Here is a 22,106-nt window from a genome sequence, read left to right on the forward strand (position 1 = left end):
AAGAGTTACACTGCAAATGTTCTTATAGGAAAAAAAGATCAGTTAGCTGTTTGTTATGAATCTCTCCTCTCTTAGTAGATAATTCTGCCCAGCAATGATAGCTCTGCCTGCAGCGAAAAACCTGGACAAAAGTGCAGGAAGTAATAAGTAGCTCCTCTCAAAACTACTTACATTTTGTCCTCAACTCAAAAGAAGCTCTGCTGCTGCTATAGGCAGTCTTTACAAAGCGCGACCTGCCCCTTAATATAGTCTCTGCAGGGGCAGATTCTTCTGTGGGTTGGGTGGGAGCCGGCACAGCTGAACAACAGGAGGTCACCTTGGAAAACACAGTGCTTCCTTCTTCCATCAAAAGAGGGGACCAGAATATCATTTGCAGACTCCATGGTGAGACATTCGATATTATACCTGAAAAGCAAAGCACATATCTAAATCACAGTGGAGTTTACAGGAGTTCGCTACAGTTTTCATCCCGCCTCGCTAAAAATAAAATAAAATGCGCTATTCCATCCTAAATCAAGTACACATAGAATTGCAGATTTCCAGGACATGACTCTTATTTCTTTTCGCCTGCGCAGATTCTCTCTGCAGAGGGCAGTACAGCCTTTTCAGCTTTACTCCATTTCCTAAAGATTAAGGGAAGAAGTTAAAAAGGAAAAAAAAAAGCTTTTGACTGCTCCCTCCCCAAAGCACCATGGATTTCTAGTACGGCAAACCCAAAGAATCCAAAATCAGGAGATATTCTGGTTGATTTCACAGGGATCTCCCGCTGGCCAGCCACAGGGTGCCGGGCAGCCCGGGGGAGCTGGAGCTGCGGCCAGCCGAGCGGCGAGGACCAGGGGACAGTGCTGTGTCACGGCGGTAGCCGGGCAGGGCAGGAGCCACTGCTCTCAGGAACCAGCCAGCGCTAGTTAGATGAAAAAAGAAAAATTCGGGTTGCCATTTTCTGACCACAAAGCTTAAGCACGAGGGTAGCAGTTCCAGCAGAGGCTTGTTTTTCACTTATTCTGGAAACATTGGGAGCTTTCAGCATTTAACAGATTTTTTTTTTTTTCCAGAGAATTACAATTTTGTCTAGACAGCTAGAAAAAAAGCCGCACAAAGTTTTTACACGAGCTGCTTCTGAACTCCACGGGAAATTATAACTTTTCAAACAAAATACAAAAATAAAAACCTTCTACAATTGAATTTAGCAAAAAGTGGAGACAGAAAACCTAAGCAGCAGATTCCCTAGGAGCCATTTGTTGGAGCCCAGCTTTGAGCGCTTTGTTTTCATTCTGAAAGGAACAGACATATTCCCAAAGAGACAGGACCTGAAAGCACCGTTAATTGCTTTAATGCATAGCTGGTACACTTTATAAATTGGTACTAATACCTCTAAGGTACAAGGGTTTGCAGTTCTTTACCTAGGACAATACCGACAAAAGGTCTACCCAAACAGTCACTGCTAATTGCCAATGAATATAGTCACTGATGGATTAACATCAGTGTGGATGTTAATCACGACCAAAGAGGGAGCTCCATAAATAAAAGCAAAGCAACACTCTATAAGTGCTGTATTTAAAATCATGTGAACAACTGATAGAAATCGCACAATGTGTACCGAGTTCTATTTCCTGCAACCAAAGGCATTTCATTTCTGACCCAGCTGACTGAGCACAGTCGGGATCAGTGTTACCAGTCGTGCAAGTCCGCTCACGCTCAGGAAGACACGGCAAAAGCTGTGGAGTGGTGCCCCTGCTCAGCCAGGGCTGCAAAGGGCCCATCCAAACACAACTACGGTCCTGGCATCTGCGATCCCTGCAGCACAAGCGTCTCTGCTCAGTGCAAGCAGCCCAACATCAAAGGGCACCGTACTGTGCACGCATGTAGGAGATGGAGGGGGGTAAGGAAGAGATGTAAATTTTGGCCTCAGTGCTGCACACACATGCAAAAAGACACGTTACGTGGAGCGGTGCTCTCGACACAGCAGCAGCCTCTCCCATCCACTGCTACGGAGGACTGAGGGCCAACCTCACAGCTTGCTGCTGCCAAACAGACAGTAATTCTCTCCCCACCTTCCCTTCTCGCAGAGTTTGTATGCTAAACTTTGTGTGTGGCAAAAGCCAGCGCAATGGAGACCAAATAAAACATTTGTGCTTTTAAGTACTTACCGAAGCAGAGCTTTGTCCTTGTTAAGATGCTGGAAGAAGGAAGGCTCACAGATGAGCTGGCTTTCCTGACAAACTTGTTTACAGGATTTCCCAGGTTCAGCAATTTTTACTTGAAGGGCACTTAACGGGGGCCACATCACCTGCCCGTGACAGAAATCCTGCAGTGACAGACACATTTTATTATAATGCATCCCGTCTCTTGCTAGCAATTTTCCCCATTAGTAAAATAAGTGGTTATCATCACCCAAAGACTCATTTTGCAATTCATTTTGGTTGTATTAAAATCAACAATTTAAGCACAGTTAAAATTTATCTTTTTTTAAATTATTATTAGCATGAGGGAATTATCACCTTTGATTGCTGCTTGAAACGTGGTAGTATCGTTCTTCCCAAAGAAGCTCCTTCCCTACCTTTACCTTTGTAAATTTATCACAAGCGACTCCAGATACTCTCTTTACTTCCACACACCCAACCCATTTTGGCTTTCTCAGCGACTCCTGTTTCACTCACTCAGTGCTAGCAGAACTATTTTCGCAACAGCACAAATATCAGGAGGAAGTTCTGGTAGGAGAAGAATTTCAGAGGCCAGTTACCCTGTAGGCGAGAAACGTCTCAAGTGGCCCACGTGGAGAGCCATCTGGAAAGGATCAGGGGACTCGCAGCGCTACGGAGTGAGCTGAACTCATAAAAGACTGAAGGTTTCTATAAAGCAACCAGGATTCAAAGAGTTTGTTTGCAATTCTTGGTTGAACTGCTGGTAAAAGTGCGCTCCCAACACTGAAAAAACCTGACTATAAATAATGCATGCAGGCAAGTGTCACCACAGCGGAAAGAGGGAAGGAAGAAACAGGATCTAAACACACCTGCTAGCAAAAACGATGCAAAGACAAGTTCTTGTGGTCTTGACATTTAAAATGAGAAAAAGCAATGAGAAAATTGTAATGACTGGTTTTATGTAACATTCCATGCTACGCGGCCATCAGTTTAACAGTTGGCAACTTTCATCTGAAGGTGATTAAAAAATTTGGGCCCAGTCCATCATGGTTTGCTTTCTCCCGAGAATACTAATACTTGTATGAATAGGTCCCGCACTGTGACCCAGAGCTTTGGAAGGCTTGAAATGTTAACGAAGCCAAGACCCCAAATCATTAAGCAGTTCTCAGGATCAGTTAGGTGGTTTTTTCTCTGTTTAGATTTCCCCTGCTGAAGGAGGAAGTTTTCATAGTCCCAGGTCTAACCATAAATTTAATATTATACACTCATGAATCACAGAATATCTATCCTGAGCTGGAAGGGACGCGGGAAGATCACAGAGTCCAATTCCTGACTCCACACAGGCCGACCTAAAAGCTAAACCATACATCGCAGAGTGTTGTCCAAACCTCTCTCGAACACTGCCAGGCTTGGGGCTGTGACCACTGCCCCGGGGAGCTTGTTCCAGTGCTTCACCACCCTCTCAGTAAACAACTTTTTCCCAATATCCAGTCTGAACTTCCCCTGATGCAGCCCTAAGCCATTCCCTCGTGCCGAATTTGAAAAAACGGGGTCATTTTAGAGCATATTTATGGCAGAATAATTTTAACGGCATCTAAAGAACAGGTTAACAATAGATGGTTGGAGGTACTTTTTGATGAGGTTGTTTCAGAAAGGTCATTTTGCTGTTTGGACTTAAGTGCTCTGCTTCCTCTCTCCTTTTATAAATCAGTATTTAAAATACTAGATGCAGGAGGAAATCTATAGATAGGTTCAAAATCCAATCCAACACTGTAATACTTACTATGTAATACGGTAATATATACTAACGTAACGTAAAGAATGCAATACTGTAATATTGGATGGGATCCACAGCTGGTGCAGGCAGAAGACAAAAGTTTTTCAAAGACAGGGAATCATTTGTGAGGCTCCACCATTTGCTGGGGCTTCAGCTTTTAACATCTCTTAGTTGAAAGTTCTTCCCAATAACTGGGCACAGCCTCCCATTTCCAGTCCATGGCTTGGTGGGAAGCCTTCCTCAGCTTATGCCACCTTGAAGCACATCTCAGAGTACATCACCTTCACAGGTGCCAGCACACAGACAGGAGTGTGTTTCAGTTTGCTGTCTCTGGCTACTTTCCTACTGACCGCTAAAAGTAACCTAAATTTGGTATCTTCACCCCAGTCTATCTTGCCCCACAACCCTACGTGCATGAAGGTAAAATAAAGAAAACAGGTTATGTAAAACGGAAGGTTAAGCTTCACCAGAGACGGCTTTTATGTTTGGTTTACCTATAACCACAATCTCGAGGTGAGACAGGCTTAGTCCTGTCCTCAAAGGAGGTGTCCTCCTCCCTCTGGCCTCTCCTGCTCTTGGATAAATGTCCTCACTCCACTCCCTTCACCGAGCCCCGGTGCTCAGCTGACCCTCTGCTGAGCCAAGTCGGTTTGCTAACCTAGTAGAGCCCTGCCAAAACCATTTTCTGCTGGGTTACCAAGTACTCCGCTTGACCACATGTTTCAGTGTCAGCGTGCCCGTTCCATCAAGCCCAGTCTGCCTCATCCAACAGCTCCCAAGTTTGCAACAGGGAATCCTGCAGCTGCTTTGGCTGCAGTTGCCTGGCTGCTCCTTTGATGGCAGTGCCAATTTAAGCGGTCCCACCCTTTGGTTCCCACCCTACGCTGCCGCTTCGCAGAGCTGACTCAACTGTTTGTGGAGCCACAGAGCAACCAGGATGAAGGGATGGATTCAGCAGATGGCACAGACGCACCTAACAGCCAGGCAGGGCCGCTGGCAGGAAGGAGTAGCCTGGAGTGAAAGCTGTTTTAATCCAGCTGAAGGTGGCACTGCTAAACATGAAACCACAGCTCACAGTACTTCTCTTACTTCAGACCCTAAAGACCTTCAGCCCAGCTGTTGGATCTGAAGATTCGGGGAATTCACTAAACCTTTCTTGGGAACACCGTCCTCCCTTCTGCTCCTGAACCAAACTCCAACTCCAGACAACTCATTTAAATCCTACAGTTTCACCGTCCCATAGGGTGACTTGTGGGTGAGTGTACCTGGCCCCATCCTCTTCACATTCAGACATCCCCTGAAGACCACACTCTCGTGGTTAATGCACCCCACAACCTCTGACCCAGATCAAGTCCATGCATCTTTGTTCCTGTTCCAAGCTTTGGCTGCTTTCTCTGCTCTGCCTGCTTCCCACCACAAACTCTTCAAAAGAAGGTCTCAACCTTTAGTTTTTCATCATCTGACAAGTTAATCGGGCACAGTGCTAAGCACATGCAGCTGATAACGATGTTTGAGCGTCCTGGGGGCTATGAAACAATAACGGCTTTTGACAATCAGTTAAAGCACTGAATAAAATGACAATGCTGTATTTATTTCTGAGCAGCATGCGGTGCAGGCCGGGGCTTAGCCCCTGGGGGAGGTGCAGAGGGGAAAGACAGTTTTGCCCCACAGCTGCTGTCTGTAGATTGTCTCTTTTTCTCCCCTACGCCGAGCCCTGGTTCCTCCTGGATCGACAAAACCTCCCAACTACAGCTAACTCAGGTAGAAGAATGAAAAGAACCAGAGATAGTTTTACAGGCTATGTCATCACTACAGCAGCAAAAAACATAAAGTGTTTATGGGCAGGAAACTGGAAATAGCTGTATTATGTTAACTACACTTCTGATCTGAAGCTGTGTTAGTCTTTATTACTGTCTGTAATACCGTCCTCTTTCAGAAACAGAGGTACAGGAGCGTGTGCAGTGCTTTTGAAAGAAATCCTGGAAGTTAATTGGCATAACAGAGACAGAGGTTATTCCTATCTCTCTGCTGCAGCAGCCGAACAAAAGGCAGAGCTGGCTGCTGCAACAGACCTGGCCTTGGGCAGAAGTCCAAGCAAACATACAGTTTCTAGAAATCAGTATCCCACATAAATCTCTGCACTTTATTACTCCAACTCAGTATCTTCTGCTGCTCTCAGCTGGCAATAATGTATGGGGACCAGAAGTCCTTTAAGTAACAGGTTTCCAAGCCATTTAAAGCTTTATCGATTGAAACTAAATACTTGAAAAATCCGCCCAGAGGTTTTAGCCTAAGTGCAATTCTACCCCAGAGGCATCTCAATATCTATGTGATACTTCAGCATCCAAAGATTTTTTGTGTGTTCACAGTTAAAGAAGTCACATATACATTGAAAAATTACTTTGGCTTTCTGCTTTGATATAACATCAGAAGAAGGAAGGTTCTTTGTAAATCAATCAATCAATCAAATAATCGATCAATAAATTTAAAAAAATTTAAAAGCTCCTATAGCTCCTGAAATTCAGGCAAGTAGATCCATTTTTGCAACGACATATGCTAAATCAGACACTCGCAGATTAATCAGAACCCAATGGCAAACTAAGAAGCAGAACGAATATTCTGGTAGCCAGCACTTCTTCTTGATTTCTAGTCAGTCTCTTTCCACATGAAAAATCCCACCGGTACAGTATTTGGAAGAAGCCTCGCAAGCCCCACGTGGCCAAGTCCACAGAAGTGAATCTCTGAGTCCACGTGGACCTCCCGAGAGAACTTCATCCAAGCAAAGAACTGCCCAGGCAAGGCCTGCACAGCTCCTGTTTCTACTCGAACAGCACCACCACCCAGAAGCTTTAAATGGAGAGGGTCCTTCCTTTCCAACATAAAATAAAGGATTCATCCACACTAGAAGTTCATACCTGTCTTTCAATAAATGCATTCATCCTCTGAAGCATTCCCTCACATGTAAATTCGTAGGGCAAATAAGGGTCAATCTGTGGAAACATAGTGCGTTAAGGTTAGAGAGAATTTTGTTTAAATGATCTTTGTGGTGCGCTGTGTGGTAGCAGCTTGCATTCCAAATACTACATTACAGCTTAAGTAGCAACAATAAATGCAAATAAACTCATTAACAAATCACAATCTCACAAAGCCATCAGCAGTTTAAGCTGAGTTTTGCTCCTTTGTAAAGGCAATAAAAGTTGCACAGTGATTATCTTTAAGGAAACTCAGGGTACACTGCAAAGCAAGAGACATAACGCTAGCCTGAGACCCTACGGCATTCCGCAGCTCCTGCTTTAACTAAGTTTCGGTTCTGGAGCTGCAGTGAAAAAGAAAACATTATGACAAAAAACGAACACGATACCTCTGAAAATTACTTCAAATTTTTTTTTTCCCCCTTGGAGTGCCCTCATTACAATTCCATGCTGTAAGTGCACGAGCACTTCAGTGGTCGTTATGTCAAGGCTACAAAAACAGTCAAAGGAGTCGAGCGTGGATTTGGGCAGCCTGCAGTGCTCGAAGAGTCAACAAGGAAACTTCCTCACTGAATGCAGAGAAAATTCAGATTGCTGTATAATTTCCATATGAAATTCACATTTCTATACAAATTCCCTCTAGCACACTTTTTTCAGGTAAACCCTGACACATTCAGTACTGGAACACGATAATCAGGTACCACAGAGATGTAATAAAGATGGTTTTTTTCCCAATACCCTACCGAAGTGCAGCACTCTGCTTTAATTAGCCTAACATTAGGAAGCACTCTACATGCAGTACACAGTACACCCTTCAAGCGTTGATGATAAATTGAGGATACATTGCTCACCTTTTGATTCAAAATTGATTTCACAGCCTTCTCAACTTCAGAAAGATCATTGATGTCTACAGTCCAGACATGGGGCTTCCCAATGTAAACTTCAGCATAGGGATGCTGAGATGTCAACTGAAAGGAAGATGTGATATTGGTAAAAATTAGTGTGTCAAGATATCTTTCACTCCCTTCATCAGACTTTTTGCATGAAGTGCATTAGGACTAAGACAAGACTTCAGCTAGAATTGAACCGTCACCGTCATTCCGAGTTATCTTTCAGATTTTTCGCATTTAAATTTAGACAGTGAATTTAGCTGGAAAACTGAATATCAGATAATAACACAGATCACAAGTAACATTGGTGCACCTCTCATTTGTGGCTTTGATCCTCATAATGACCCCCATCGCAGTAGACTTGATGCTTACTGAAATTACTTTTACAACATGACCCCGCTTCCCCACAGCTCAGTCCCAGAGCAGCCCTGAGTTTTCACGGCCCGTAATTGCTACCTGTCCTGGCCAGACCTGCCTGACTGCCTTCAGGAGATGTCACCCTTGTCCCGCCTCTCCTTCAAATGTCACACATTTCCAAGCTTCTGCGAGTAGTAGTGAATAAAGAATCATTTCTATCACTTAGATGATTTCTGACTCTCCCTAAACCTGAATTCTGACTCTAACCCTAACCCTAGTACAAGAGTGATTTGACCTCAGTAAGAGCGTTAATTGGTATTTTGCTCATCACTTTGTCAGAAAACAAATTCAATAAATACCCAAGTAGATAACTAAGAAAAGTTAACTCAGAGATTGCTTTCAGAACTAGCACGACAGCACTAGAAGTAGGTTTTTTGACAGGTTGCACTGTGTGAGAGGAACATGCGAATGAACACAGGGAGAGGAAGCAAAAGCTGCAGAAGAGAGGGGAATGTTTCTCAAAGGCCTCAGAAGAAAATTGCTTTTTAAATAAATACACTGCCCCCTGGACAGATTATTCATAGACAATTTTTATCCAGCTGCGTCTTTACGCATGATACAAAGAGAAATCTAGACAGTGCAAAAGATCTGAAGTTGGAAAGAGCCTTGTCCTGCACCAGGGATACACCACACTTGCACTCCCCCCCAGTGAATGCAAGAAACTACTTAGATATTTTTTTTTTGCCTATTGCATTTTGCTTGTGGACCAGATAAGCCAGTCTTAGGGTTACATATGGGATCAGCTACCATAAATCTGTGCTCTGAGGCCAGTGCTCCAGGGGAGGCTGTGCGGGCTCCCCCCTTTGCGGCAGGGCAGCGTGGCGCGGAGGGCTCGCGGACTGGCGGAAGACCGCTGCCGGGCCGGGAACTCGGACGCTTCTGCGCCCCGACAGCCTCCCTAACTGCCTGCGGTCACTTGCAGCCCACTGCACTGCGCTCACATCGGCGTATTATAAATTCCTCCAAAAAGTCCAACTCTTCTCGAAGACCAACACATTCTAACCTTTTTTTCAACCGTATTTCTATTGCCACTAAAACTATATGTACTTAAAAATTTGGTTCCCAAGACTGAGTTCCCAGGGCACTTATGTCTGGACTTCAGATGGCAGAAGCTACTACTATTGCTTTCAGTAACAACAAAAAGCCTTCTATTGCACCTTTAATAACATGAACATAAACCAGTGTTTCAAATTCCACAAAGCTTTAGGATTGTGCCTCAGACCACTCTTTCTCTCCCTTCTCAGACAGGGGGAGGGCAACATTAAAGCCAGATCTGATCTGGAAGACAAACAATTAAACTTCTCAGATCAGGAGGTGCTTTAAGAGTAACTAGCAACATATTTTTATTGCATGAGTTTTCCTACATCTATACTCTCAAAAAGTACTAAGGCTATTTCCTAATACTGAAATGCTTTAATTAGCCGAGGCTTAATGTTTTAGGTATTCAGGAGATACTCCCTCCGTCTATTATTAAAATCTATGAGAATTCTTATAAATAGATTTGGAATTAATTTCTAATTTCAGGTCTTTTTTTTTTTTTCCTTCCTAAAAGCAGAAAGTGAAAGAAATCATATCATACAGTGTTTTCTTTCTTGGGAGTAGCAGAATGGAGAAGAAATATTGGTACAAATACTGGTGCAAAACAAGCTGCTTGAAGATGATTTTTTTTTTTTCCTGGCTCTTTTCCCCAGCGAAATCATGTCCCAAGACAAAACAACTGCTGAACTAAAATGAAAATTGTCATTTCCAGTTTTTGCACACAGTCTTCCCTACAGGGCCCCATCTTGCAGGCAGAGGGGAAACAGTTAACTCCCCCACCCCCAAAAAATTTCTAGCTAGAACAAGAGAGAAATAGTGACTTGCAACGGTTACTTTACAAAAGTACTAAACACAGACTTTATCTTCAAATTGGTCTATGGATAATCAATTCCCAGAGCTACACAAGCTTTTTTTGTTCTCCTTTAACACTTGAAAAAAACTGAGAGAAGGACTTAAGGACTTTCTTAATCCCAAAGAACCAGCACATGGACTACTGGCAATCGGATCTAAAGGCAGTTGTGAAAAGCGGTTAGAGAACAGGTTACTCTTAGGACAGGTCAGCAGAGCATGTGAACGCAGAGATATTCATGATTAATGTTCATTATATTATTTAGCACGAAAGGAGTCAATAGGGATTATTTTTCTGTGCAAGTCAGGTGCACGGCATTTCTGTTAGCGCTGACACATGCCAGGGGATTTAGCCCAGCATTCCAAGCACGACAATTCCTACTCAAGAGTTAAGGTGGGTTTAGATTATTTACTGAGCCTGACCAGTTACAGTGTTTGGGCACAGAACAACTGGAAACGAGACACAGCCGAGCGACCCACCGAAGAAAGGTGCCAAGCCCAAGGAGAAAGCTTAAACAGACTTTTTTCCCCTTATTGCTCTCTCCTTTGTTAGCAACGCAGACTGTGAGAAGGGGCGAGTTTGAACTCAAGTCCTGTAACCTACTGAATGTATAACAAGCTGAAAGGCAGGCACAGTCCTGGATCATAAAACCATAAAGAATTTATGTTCCTGGTTTAAAATGGGAAACTGTCCTTTGCTTATCAACTAGCTCAGTACGCATTTATATAGCCCAAGTGTAACTTGAATTGGGAAATGTGGCTGTGCCAAGTTCTCCTCATCTAAGTGTTACCAGAGAGCCTTCCCTTCAGGCAAGTAAGTAAAGAAAATACATATATTTTGGGTCACAACAAATACATATATTATTTGGGTCACAACAACTCCATGCAGCGATACAGGATTGGGGCGGGGTGGCTGGAAAGCTGCCCGGCAGAAAAGGACCTGGAGGTGTTGGTGGATGACCAGCTCAACATGAGCCAGCAGTGTGCCCAGGTGGCCAAAATGGCCAACGGCATCCTAACCTGTATCAGGAATAGTGTGGTGAGCAGGACTGGGGAAGCAAACATCCCCCTGTACTTGGCACTGGTGAGGCCCCACCTCAAGTACTGCGTTCAGTTTTGGGCCCCTCACTACAAGAAGGACATTGAGATGTTAGAGCGTATCCAGAGAAGGGCTACAAAGCTGGTGAGGGGTCTGGAGCACAAGTCTGATGAGGAACGACTGAGGGAACTGGGGGTGTTCAGCCTGGAGAAGAGGAGGCTGAGGGGAGACCTTATCGCTCTCTACAGCTCCCTGAAAGGAGGTTGTAGAGAGGTGGGGGCTGACGACTTGTCCCTAGGGACAAGTGATAGGACGAGAGGAAATGGGTTCAAGTTATGTCAGATGAGGTTTAGATTGGATATTAGGAAAATTTTTTTCACTGAAAGGGTTACTGAACATTGGAACAGGCTGCCCAGGGGGGTGGGGGAGTCGCCCTCCCCTGCGGTGTTTAAAAAAAGGGTAGATGTGGTACTTGGGGACACGGCTTAGAGGGTTTTGTCAGGGTAGGTTAATGGTTGGACTTGATGATCTTAAAGGTCCCTTCCAACCTCAGCAATTCTATACTATGATTCTATATACACCTATGAACAAGCCATGCTCACAGGCAAAAAAAGGGCTAATGTTAGAAATGGCTACATGATGGTTAAATACTTGCAACGGTATAGGCTGAATTTTACCTACACCGAAGAAGAAAAATATTCCAAAGTCAGTGCCAGGATGAGGGGCTAGTTTACTTAGCCTCATTTTTCTCTTGCTGGAGTCTAAACACACTGCCTGTTTTGAAAGCTTGAGGTTTGGTTTTCCTGTTCTCTTAAAGAGTCAGTTCTCCAAATGTCTTCGGTGTTTAACCACACACACGGTGGGCTATGACCATTAATACCTTAGCTCAACAGTGCCTTGAGCTGGTCTTTTCTGGAGAAAAAAAAATAATAATTATCCCAAAACACACACAACAACCCACAAATGGCATTTTTATTATTTACTTAAACACCTATTTACTTCCTACACAGGTCACAGTAATGTTTGTTTCTCCAACAAAATAAAACCACTTTCAAATGACACATCACGTATCAGATGACACGACCTGTTCTGGGCAGAACATCAGGATCTCAAGTGAAACTTCAGTTTACGATCTGTCAATAAGAATTAGCAGAACGTACATATAGGCAAATCTAGAGGAAAAGCTTAGCAGTATGTTAATGAAAAAGTCTGATTATCCTATAAAAATAAGGACTGATAAACCCATCAATGGCTAAAGAAAACAACAGTTTTTGCAATAAACTGAGAACACTTATGCAATTTTTTCTATATTGAGTTACTAAAAAGAAATCCACAGTAATTTTCAATAAAGAAATTACCAAGATTGATAAAGCTTACCTCTCGGAGTGTAGGTTTGCCTTTGAAAAATTCTGTGTTTTTGCTACTTTTTGGTGGGTTAAATCTTAAATTTAGAAAAGCACATCCATTAGCAATGGCCTCTAAAGGAGCCGGCCCTTCATATGGAAATCCGAGACCAACGAACAGCTGAAAAATAGAAAACAAGGACTATCTTAATTTTTGTTCTTTACAAAAACTGAAAGCTAAGAGCTAACTTAAACAATAACACATTCTAAAGGTACCAGCCTAAAAAATTCCAACATTAAGAAAACGGGAGAAATTCAGCAGCTCAGCCCCTCCTACCCAAGCAGTAACGGAATGTCCAGTAAAACATTTGACAATAATCTTCTGTAATGAGCTCAGGTGGTTTTTCAGCGAGCTGAGGCAACAACGGACTCTTTCAGTTATTTTTTTGGGGGAAAAAAAAAGTCATTTGGTGGTTTGATTGGTGTTGAAATGAAACTGCAGGGCCTCTCTTGCAGGTACAGGTTTTACTGCAGCAACCTCACGGAACAGCTACACTACTGTTTTCCCCCGCTCTCCCACATCAGCTAACCTGCTGGTTTTGCCGCTGCGAACACGCTCCTGCCAAACTGATTAAGTCTTCTAATTAAAACGGTAGATGGCAGCAAACATCAGCTGAAGACACTGTGCCTGGGCAGCGAGAACTTGCATAGGTCTAGGAGGGTTCAACCCCTCCAAGGTAAACTGAAGGAGGAAAAACGCATCACAAAGCAATTCTTACATCAGCCAAGATTACAGGTGCTCTAGAAAAGGCAGTGCTTTTCTCCAGCGTAAAGAAATTCAATATTTTTTCAGAGTTGCCTGGATTTTATTTGAATCTTGACCCCTTTCCTGGCCCAACAAAGTTAAACCCCCTGAATTAAATGTAAGATTCTTGATCTTTATTTGAATGTTTGTGTATAACGGGAGAATGACAAGCTCTGATTTGCAACAGTAATTTCTGAGCACTGCCGGATGACTAAATGTATATATAGAGATACTGCTTTTTTCAAGAATATAAAGAGCAATCTTCATAACTATTGGGATCATGTATACAGGATGCATGTCTTCACAGAGGTGAAATTATACTATTCTGCATTAAATTTTCTGCAACACGGCAGTGAATCCTAGTAAGAGAAGGTTCAAAACTGAAGCCCCTTCTAGGAGCTGACCTTAACATTGATACATAAACCTGTAGTCATAGAATCGTTTAGGTCGGAGAAGACCCTTAAGATCATCAAAAGTCCACCCGTCAGCATTGTTGGGCACAAGCACTGCAGCATCAATCCTCTCCAGCCCATGGCAACAACAGGATAAATTCCGAGTTGGCTCATTTTAAAAAGAAAGTTAACACTTCTCAGCATAGTTGGGGACATACAACTTGCACTGCACGGAGCTGAATATTGCTATTTCAGTTTTCAATTTTTAGGTTAAAAGAAGGCACCTACTTGCAAGAAGTTTCTCAGCTATCTCACAGATTTAAATCCTACAGGAAACTCTCCAGTGGCTGATAAAAACAAAAGACTATCTCCACTAAAGCTAGATTATCTACATTTGGGTTTTATATGTGGCATAAGATACATTACCTTCCAGTCAGAAAAAATACATAGAAAATTTCATCTTAAAAGAGGCTTAATTTAAAGAAAGGTAATTTCTTGAAAATAATGAATTACAGACTTGAAACCATTTCACGCAATCTGCACACACAATGTTATTTATTTAAACTACTCCTTAGTTCAGGCAGAAAACCAGCTGAGAGCCAGCAATTAAAACCATCTGAAGTATCAATTCTCCTATGATCCTGTGTTTGGCTGTTAGGTAGAGAATGCTGGTTTGTTTGCTTCATTTTTCACTTTTTTTAATAAACTGCTGCTGTGCGCTGCTCAACAGTTCTGTGTCTGACTGGTCCGTTTATTTAGGAGGAAGCTCCACGGGGAAAGAAACCTGGTTTTATGTTTTGACAGCACAGAGCACACTGTCAACACTTAATCTATAATAAATAGCTTACCACCTGTTTCGCATCCATTTTCCAACCTTACCTCTAAGCAGCACCGTACCTTTGAAGGAAGAAGGATGTGTCTGATTGCTAGAACGGTGCACGCGTGTGTGCTGACTGACGGCGTGAGGCTTTAGCCTGGCTCACAGCTGCCTGCAGCCCCCCCCAGCTCCTTCTTTCAACCCTCCAAATTCTTCTGTCACTCTCCACCACAACGTCATCAGGTCAGCTGAAATTCCCAAACTGAATCTAGACCCTGCTCCTGAAAATTGCCCTTTATTAAGGTTCCTTTGTTAGGAAGGCAGTATTTTTATATGGTATAAAGAACAAAACTGAGGAATATCTTAATTGCCTCCAGAAAGTCACATTCATCATGATTCAAAAGGAAAGCACTGGGTAACACATGTCATTTCTATAACTCATTCTCATGACGCTCTAATTTGCTAATCCTTTGAAGTACATGCAACTTCTTGTTTCCAGAAAGGCTAAAACAATCTGTCAAGGTACTTCCTAAAAGTATGTAACAAATGCTGCAACTCTCTAACTGAAAAAGAAGAGGAAGAAAAGAAAAAAGTACAAATAACAGACAACTATTTTCTGGTACCAGTGCAGCAAGCATCCATCCTCAGGACGGCTGAAGCTGTGGGGAAGACAAGGCTCCTTCCCACAAAATGATAAAAATTCAGAACACACTGTGTTTCCACTATTTTGCGATATAAATGCACACTGTTGCCTCCACAAAAGGTTGCTGACTATGGCTTTGAGGGTAGTCTCTTACCAGAGGCTGTGCCCGGTAACGGGAGTCCACTGTGGGCAGCTACCTTCACCCTGTGGCTGAAGATCTATAATTCAAACCTCCAAATTTGACAATATTGGCAGCATAACTGTGGTTCAAAAATGTCAGCCCTGATTGCCATTTGTTAGCTGCAGCAGAATCGCTATGCAGAGTAGAATTCCTTTATACTTTATTGGCTGATTAGTGCTTGAAACTATTTCATTTTCTGTATGTGAGCATTTTTCTCACCTTTCAAATGTTTTCGAAAGCCAGAACCATTATTTTTCATACTGCTTTAAGTCGGCGCACGCCACAGTAGGCTCTGTACGTTAATGCCCCATATAATGAGGTGATTGCCAGGAGGAGTTTACAGTATAAAAGCGCATCTAAAGGAGACGACAGCAAATAAATACAGATGTAAAATGATCATGGTAACAGTGGTGTGTTCTTTTTTTTTTTTAAACCATGTCCTTGTTTGCAAGGTCTGCTACCCCGGTGTGTCTGTGCCTGTAGCTCTGCATGAGTCAAAAAAGGGTACTGGTGTCTGCAATCTCACTTGCCCAACTTGAGTAAAGCAGGTGTTAAAACCCTTACGCTTTGGTTTTCATAAGAAAGGCTCCTTAGGAACCTTTTCTGCTTTTGCAGTGAACTAAGCCCCTGGTTTGGAATTTCAGGCGTTGGAGTTGGCCACCCAGCATCGGACCAGCCAAGACACCGCTCTTTTCTGATTATAATGCAGGCAGTCCTTTCATGGTGTAGTGGCTAACTGGAAACTTCTCTGACGTGAAAAGTGCTTCACAAACACTCCCGTGACAAAACAGGGGTTTTTTTTGGTTTATTTTTTGGAAAGCACTGACTTTCAGTTGACACTAAGCAATTTATTTGAGGAGTTCATGGCACCAGATTGGACTGTTATTAAAATGAGTATTTGAACAGTCTTTCTAAACTATGGCCAAAGGTATAGCATAAGGAGTGAATGGTTTACCTCACTGACAGTAATTCTGACTAGCTGAGTATTTAAGAGAAAAATTCCCTATTCCAGAGACTAAATGCTATACTTCCAGAAAGAGGAATGTTTATGTTCTCCTCCCCCCTTTTTAACATTACTGCACTTTATCAAAATTATTCTGTTGGGTTTGTAAGTTTATCACCACTTTTGTATGCCTCCTTACTGAACTTATATATTCTCTTCTGAACTACAGAAAGAGAAGTGTAGCAAAGGCTGTTGTTAACTATCTTGATATATTTTTCTCATGAATATAAATACTTTCTGGAAAAGTGAATGCTTTTGTGATTGAAACAACCTTAGAATAGAAATGTCTTTTCAGCTGATCTTGTGAAGCCTATGGAAGTAAAAAATATATTACTTCATAAAAGGCAACATGAAAAGTTTCTTTTCCTGTTTCCGCTTATCCAACATTGCAACGGGATTTTTCCCAAACTGTCTAAACAGGGCGTTGCTCCTATTTTTATTAATCAGCAGTCAGAAATGGTAAGTTCCACTTAGTAGAAGAATTTGGATTCCCTCAAAAATTCACAGTGACTTGAAAGTGAAAAGGTGCATCTGAAACTTTCGCGAAAGGAGGAATATTTCTCGAGAATTCAGTACTGGTTCTTCCAAGAGACTGGTCCAACTCCTCCAGCTGCCCACTTGGCGAGAAGCCACGTAAGTTGGCAGGAAGGCTGCCAGCTCGCCTACCCTATTTTCCTCTGACGTGATGAATGGTTTTACATCTTCTCATTAGGAACTGTTGACATGTCTCGTTTTTGTCATGCGCTACACAGCTGAACTAGCCATGATGAATCTCAAACAGCCCCCTCCTGCTTGGAAAACGCACTTATTCTGAAATGCCTTGCTTTATAATACACACCAGAATGAAATGGCAGCTGCAGGCTTTTGGGAATAACTGTGTCCTATACAAACTAATACATTTTGGGAATGCGAAGCTCTGATCAAGAATCATGACTGAGCCGTCACCTATCGGCATTTTGCTGTCTAAGGGGAAAACGAAGCTGTGCAACACAAACTGACACTTCTGAGTACACTGCACTGTGTGATTTGTTAAATTATTATTTAGCTCCGGCTTTCTGAAAACTAGATCATTTGTCAGCTGACCTAACAAAAACTTGCTAACACAATGTTGAAATCACAAGTGATGAAAGACAATCCTTGCCCTTGGGTATGAAAACATATGTTTAGAAAAAGAAAACTCAAAGTTTCTGGAAGCTTAAAGACAAAGGTTGTAGCTCGGAGACAGTAAACAGTAGGCCTAGATGGTTCAAGTGAGCATTGTACCCACAGATGTTACCATTCCCCAGTTACGGCTCCGATTATTCACATACTTTCAGCACACTGATTGTCTGGTGACAAAACCCCATAACTAAATTCATTATGGGGCTCCGGTCACGTTGCCTAGCGATTAAAGTGATTATGATTAAAAGGTGTCCTTGAACATCACTGGACGCATGTGCGCACATACACGAGTCTCCTCGGGGCACAAAGCTCCCATTCAAGTCAGCTTGATTTTGTGGAAAACCTCCACTTATTTTAGCGATTCAATCCCCGATCCATTTGATATAAACACAATCGACCCACACACGCAGCAGATGGCCAGCAGAGACAGGTGAGTGGTGTTTTATGCTAAGCTACGTTAAAGCATTGTCTCTTAAAAGATATCAAAAATGTGAAACCGTGAATGTGCAGGTAACAAGAAGACTTAGAGCAAGTATGTCAGTTGATCAATGCTGAGAGGCAACCATATGCTAAGGCAGAACAGCCACCATACCTATGAGAGACTATCAGCTAGCAAATAAAAAAAAAAAAAAGACAAAATTCAACCACAAAATCCACCTGCAACTGAAAAAGTCCAAACAAATTAGATGGTAAACCTCAGTTCTCAGTTTCCACTTTGAATCTCAGGACCCTGGTGTTTCACTTTTTCTGTTAAACTAGATATATTGGAACAAGTAAGTATTAGACAGGAGTAATAACCAAAATTCACGACGCAGTAAGCCATATTTCATTTCATTTTGTTGCAACATCAGAAATAGAGTGCACTCCCATTTGCCTGACAATAATAAGTATTACGAGAGGCAGACAGACTCTTAGCTGCTTATCATCAGGTCAAACTTTTGTTAGCCTGGCTGTATCATAAATAAATAATTTCCTTAAAAGGAAAACAGCTTTTGTCATTTGCAAATCTGCTAACAGTAGTTCAGAAAAGCCATATGCAAATATTGTTTGCAGCCTTAAAAAAAAATATATTAAAACAGCTTATTAAGAAAGATTGTATCAAAAAGATAATGTGATAAAACCACTGTCTTCCTGATACAGCATTCTGAAACACATTGATGTGTTTCTCAGTGCCATCTATTAAGAAACGCAGCAAATTCTCAAAGAATTTTCCCCAATGTTAGGAAGGAAAAAAAAAAAAACCCAACCCACCACCAAAAAACAATGAACAATAGAAAATCACTAAAGTCACAAGTCTAAAATGCTTGTAGGATTCTGAAAACAGTACAGCATAGATGCATGCTTTTCACAAAAATACAAGTTGTGAAAAATATGCAGCTTACTGATCTCAAGAGTACTTCACAAGCACAAGGTAGTATCTTCCATCTGATATCCAAATTACTAGTTAAAAACTGAGTGAAACTAGTCTGGTTACTTCCTGCGTCACAAACCCCGTGTTACTGCACTGTGCTGAGTTGCATAATACGTATGTATCAACTTGCATTTGCCCTAAATTGAATGTGTCTTTACATTGCATCTTAGAGCACAGCAAATATAACTAATAACAACCAGATGAGCTGTCTACTTAGTATTGACAAATCAAGCTTTTTAGTGTAATACATGTAAGATGGCTAATAAAAAATTAGAGGAAGACTTACTCAAACATAACTATTATTGTGAACAGCACTTTGTAAATTATAAGGACTTCAGTAATTCTATAGGAAGTCCATTAGCTTCTTTTAGTGAATAGAACACGTGTTTTTTTTTCTCAGAAAGAAGTCACTGTTTGTGCTTGGGGTTATTACAATGCCAATATTCTTCCCACGTTAGTACTATGATTAACACAGTGATTTCATACTCCACACAGGCAAAAGCAGTGTGATCTGTTACCTATGACGAAAGTAAATGTTGACTTTTTAATCTGCAACATTATGTGTATCTGTATGCATCAAGTACATACACACAGTGGTTGCCTTTAAAAAGTCATAATTTGCCAACAGCTGTCACACAGAGATGTGAAATTACCATCATTTTCCCAAATATTTCAAAAAGGAGATCTCTGCAGTCGTGTGGGAAGACTGGGAGGTGCTTGCTTTTTTCTTTTGTTTTTTTAATAGATTCTTCTGTAGAAGCGCACAGCAAGAAACTATCAACAATGGGGAGTAAGTGGTGCAGTTCCACACATTTTGCTAATTTTAAGCACACAAACGACTTCTTTCACCAACTGGAAGTTAAACATCCTATTTAAATGTAATCTACTAAAGTGTTTTAACGTCCTAAAGTGCCACAAAGATTATGGGAATGGCACAGAAAACCCCACAAAGCATTCTAACTATGGGGACAAAAGTTTATTTCAATGTACCTACTGTCCCTTATCTTGAGTTACCTTGACTATGAAGCCACAGGCAAAGCGTACCACAAAAAACACACTCTTTTGCTCACTCTCTCTGAACAATTGAAGCAGAGGAAGGAACTGAATGGCAAATGAAGTGCTTGCCTTTCTTCTTTTCTCCCCAAGAGAGTAGGGTCGCTCTATGTTAAAGTCATTGGTAGGGCAGAGCGAGCACGCCTATTGTACGGCTTTCAGATACTACCTAACTTTCACATCAGGGATGTAAAACAAAGCACATTCTCAGCTGATAATCTCCTTGAGCTGAATATCACATTTAAGAAAATGAAAAATTCGTTTATCCATGTTTCTCAAGCTGATTGTTAAATGTATCTGTGACTGTAGGTTGTTGTCCCAATTTTCTAACAATAGCTGTCGACCCATGTCCAAAAAGGGACATGATGAAAAATGTATTCTTAGCACACAGAAGACAACTTAAGCTCCTTTACACTGGGTCATTTATTTTTCCAATGCTTTTAAATTAGGAGCTCATTCGTAGGAGGTGAAATGCATGCACTTCAGATACTGTCTATCTGTAGCTATTTTTGCCACTACTCCCTCTTGACAAACTTACTTTGGTTTCCCTCAGTAGAAACTGCAAATCCCGCCCACTGAGTATACCATGGTTTTTCACGTAGCCGGGAATATAAATAGTGCTCGTCCCGTGAACAGTTCCATGGACTTCCATATAGGTGTGGATGATGTCCAGATAAGCCTTCTTATCCTGCAAAAGCAACAATAAAATATTTTCAGTCTTCACATATTTCAAGCGGCAGTGTTCAATCAGAGCTGGTTTTTATCTCCTGTACCACAAAAGCCGGAAAGAGATGAAGTCACTCATTCTTATATGATTTCTATAATATTTGATCTTTCATTAAATTGTTACTTTTGTTTTCTACTAGACCAGAAGAAAACTGCAGCTTTTTTATTCATAGTATAGGTATAAATAAATTGATATAAAGGTCCTATTAACTTTTAATTGGACAAAAAACAGGTCACCATCAGACAGGTGTAATCTCAACATGCCTAAACAATACTTGGCCTAAAAATACTAAAAACCTCATTTTGAAATAGCAGATTTTTGGTCTGTTTTTCACAGAGATACAAAAAACTTAGTTATTGTTTATCATCTTCTCTGTGAAGAAAAGGGTGAATCTCACCTTAGTAAGATGCACTCTTGCCAACTGAATAACTGAATACACATCTTTATGTCTAAATCCCTCGTATCTGAGTCCCATGAGATACCTACAAATATCCCACTTACCTAAAGATTTAAAGGCATTTTGGAAAAGACCTAGAGAAGACTAATGGCTTTGGTGTTGCATTAAAAAAAAATAAAAATAGTATACCATCCTAGTTTGCAAACAAGAGTTACTTTAATTTCCAATGCCATATGTTTTTTGAGTTGTAAAGACTACTTGCATTCCAAAAGCAATTAGCTGTAGACTGTATTTACAGCCAGTATGCAGCACAGATCAGAGAGACTTTCCCTCAATATTTGCACATAGTGTTAGTAATAGCTCTAAAATCAGGCAACAAGTTGCTGTACTTCTTGGCAGCAAGAGAGTTTTTAAGAATTCTACTTTCACTCACTATTTTTGTCATGTAAATGCTGTACACTGTTCCCCCACAGCCCTGTGTGAAAGCTGGCCAACAATTTCACCAAGGTTCATTCAAAGGGCAAGTAGACTGGTGAAAATCCTGTCTTTTCTAATCTTGGAGGAGCAGTAAGGTATCAGGTCTAGGTGAACAAACACTATCACTTCTTAAAATTTACTTGCTAAATTAATTGTTGGTATACATTCGAATACCCAGGGTACTTAACGACACATAACAACCCGTTTCAGTTTTTTCAACATTCCCCGCAGAGACTGGGTCAGACTGAGCTATTCACCCATGTCTGCTGTACGTACTGTAAATCTAGATTTCAAGGGTGAAATATAACCATATTTTTAAAAAAGCAAATTATTTCTCCTCAAAATCAAAATGGAAGAATAACTGTGAGTAAGTGTCATACAAACCTTTTCTGAAACAGTTTTTCAGCAGCTAAAATAAACATGCCATTCCGGAAAGCAATTTTTGTTGATCATTGACTGCAGAACTGTTATTACTGTTCATCAATTATTTCCACCTACTTTTAAAAGCCTCATGATAAGGCCTTTCTCATAAAAGAAATCAAATGGCAACTGTCTGATAATTCTTTCCCT

The 22,106-nt window shown here is 41.4% G+C and overlaps 1 protein-coding gene across 1 annotated transcript in view; it reads right to left on the minus strand.

Annotated features, from left to right (window-relative positions):
* Nucleotides 1–206: 206 nt before the first annotated feature.
* The window catches only part of MGAT5 (mannosyl (alpha-1,6-)-glycoprotein beta-1,6-N-acetyl-glucosaminyltransferase), a 78,696-nt gene continuing 56,796 nt past the window's right edge, over nucleotides 207–22,106 (minus strand). The window contains exons 11-16 of the mRNA XM_009895859.1: nucleotides 20,474–20,623; nucleotides 12,504–12,650; nucleotides 7,745–7,861; nucleotides 6,837–6,911; nucleotides 2,151–2,308; nucleotides 207–405 (exon numbers count right to left, since the gene is read on the minus strand). Coding sequence (XP_009894161.1) covers nucleotides 207–405; nucleotides 2,151–2,308; nucleotides 6,837–6,911; nucleotides 7,745–7,861; nucleotides 12,504–12,650; nucleotides 20,474–20,623 — 846 coding nt within the window. The remainder of the gene's footprint in view (nucleotides 406–2,150; nucleotides 2,309–6,836; nucleotides 6,912–7,744; nucleotides 7,862–12,503; nucleotides 12,651–20,473; nucleotides 20,624–22,106) is intronic.

The sequence above is a fragment of the Charadrius vociferus genome, unplaced genomic scaffold, assembly GCF_000708025.1.
Source record: "Charadrius vociferus isolate BGI_N301 unplaced genomic scaffold, ASM70802v2 scaffold862, whole genome shotgun sequence".
NCBI classification, from domain to species: Eukaryota; Metazoa; Chordata; class Aves; order Charadriiformes; family Charadriidae; genus Charadrius; species Charadrius vociferus.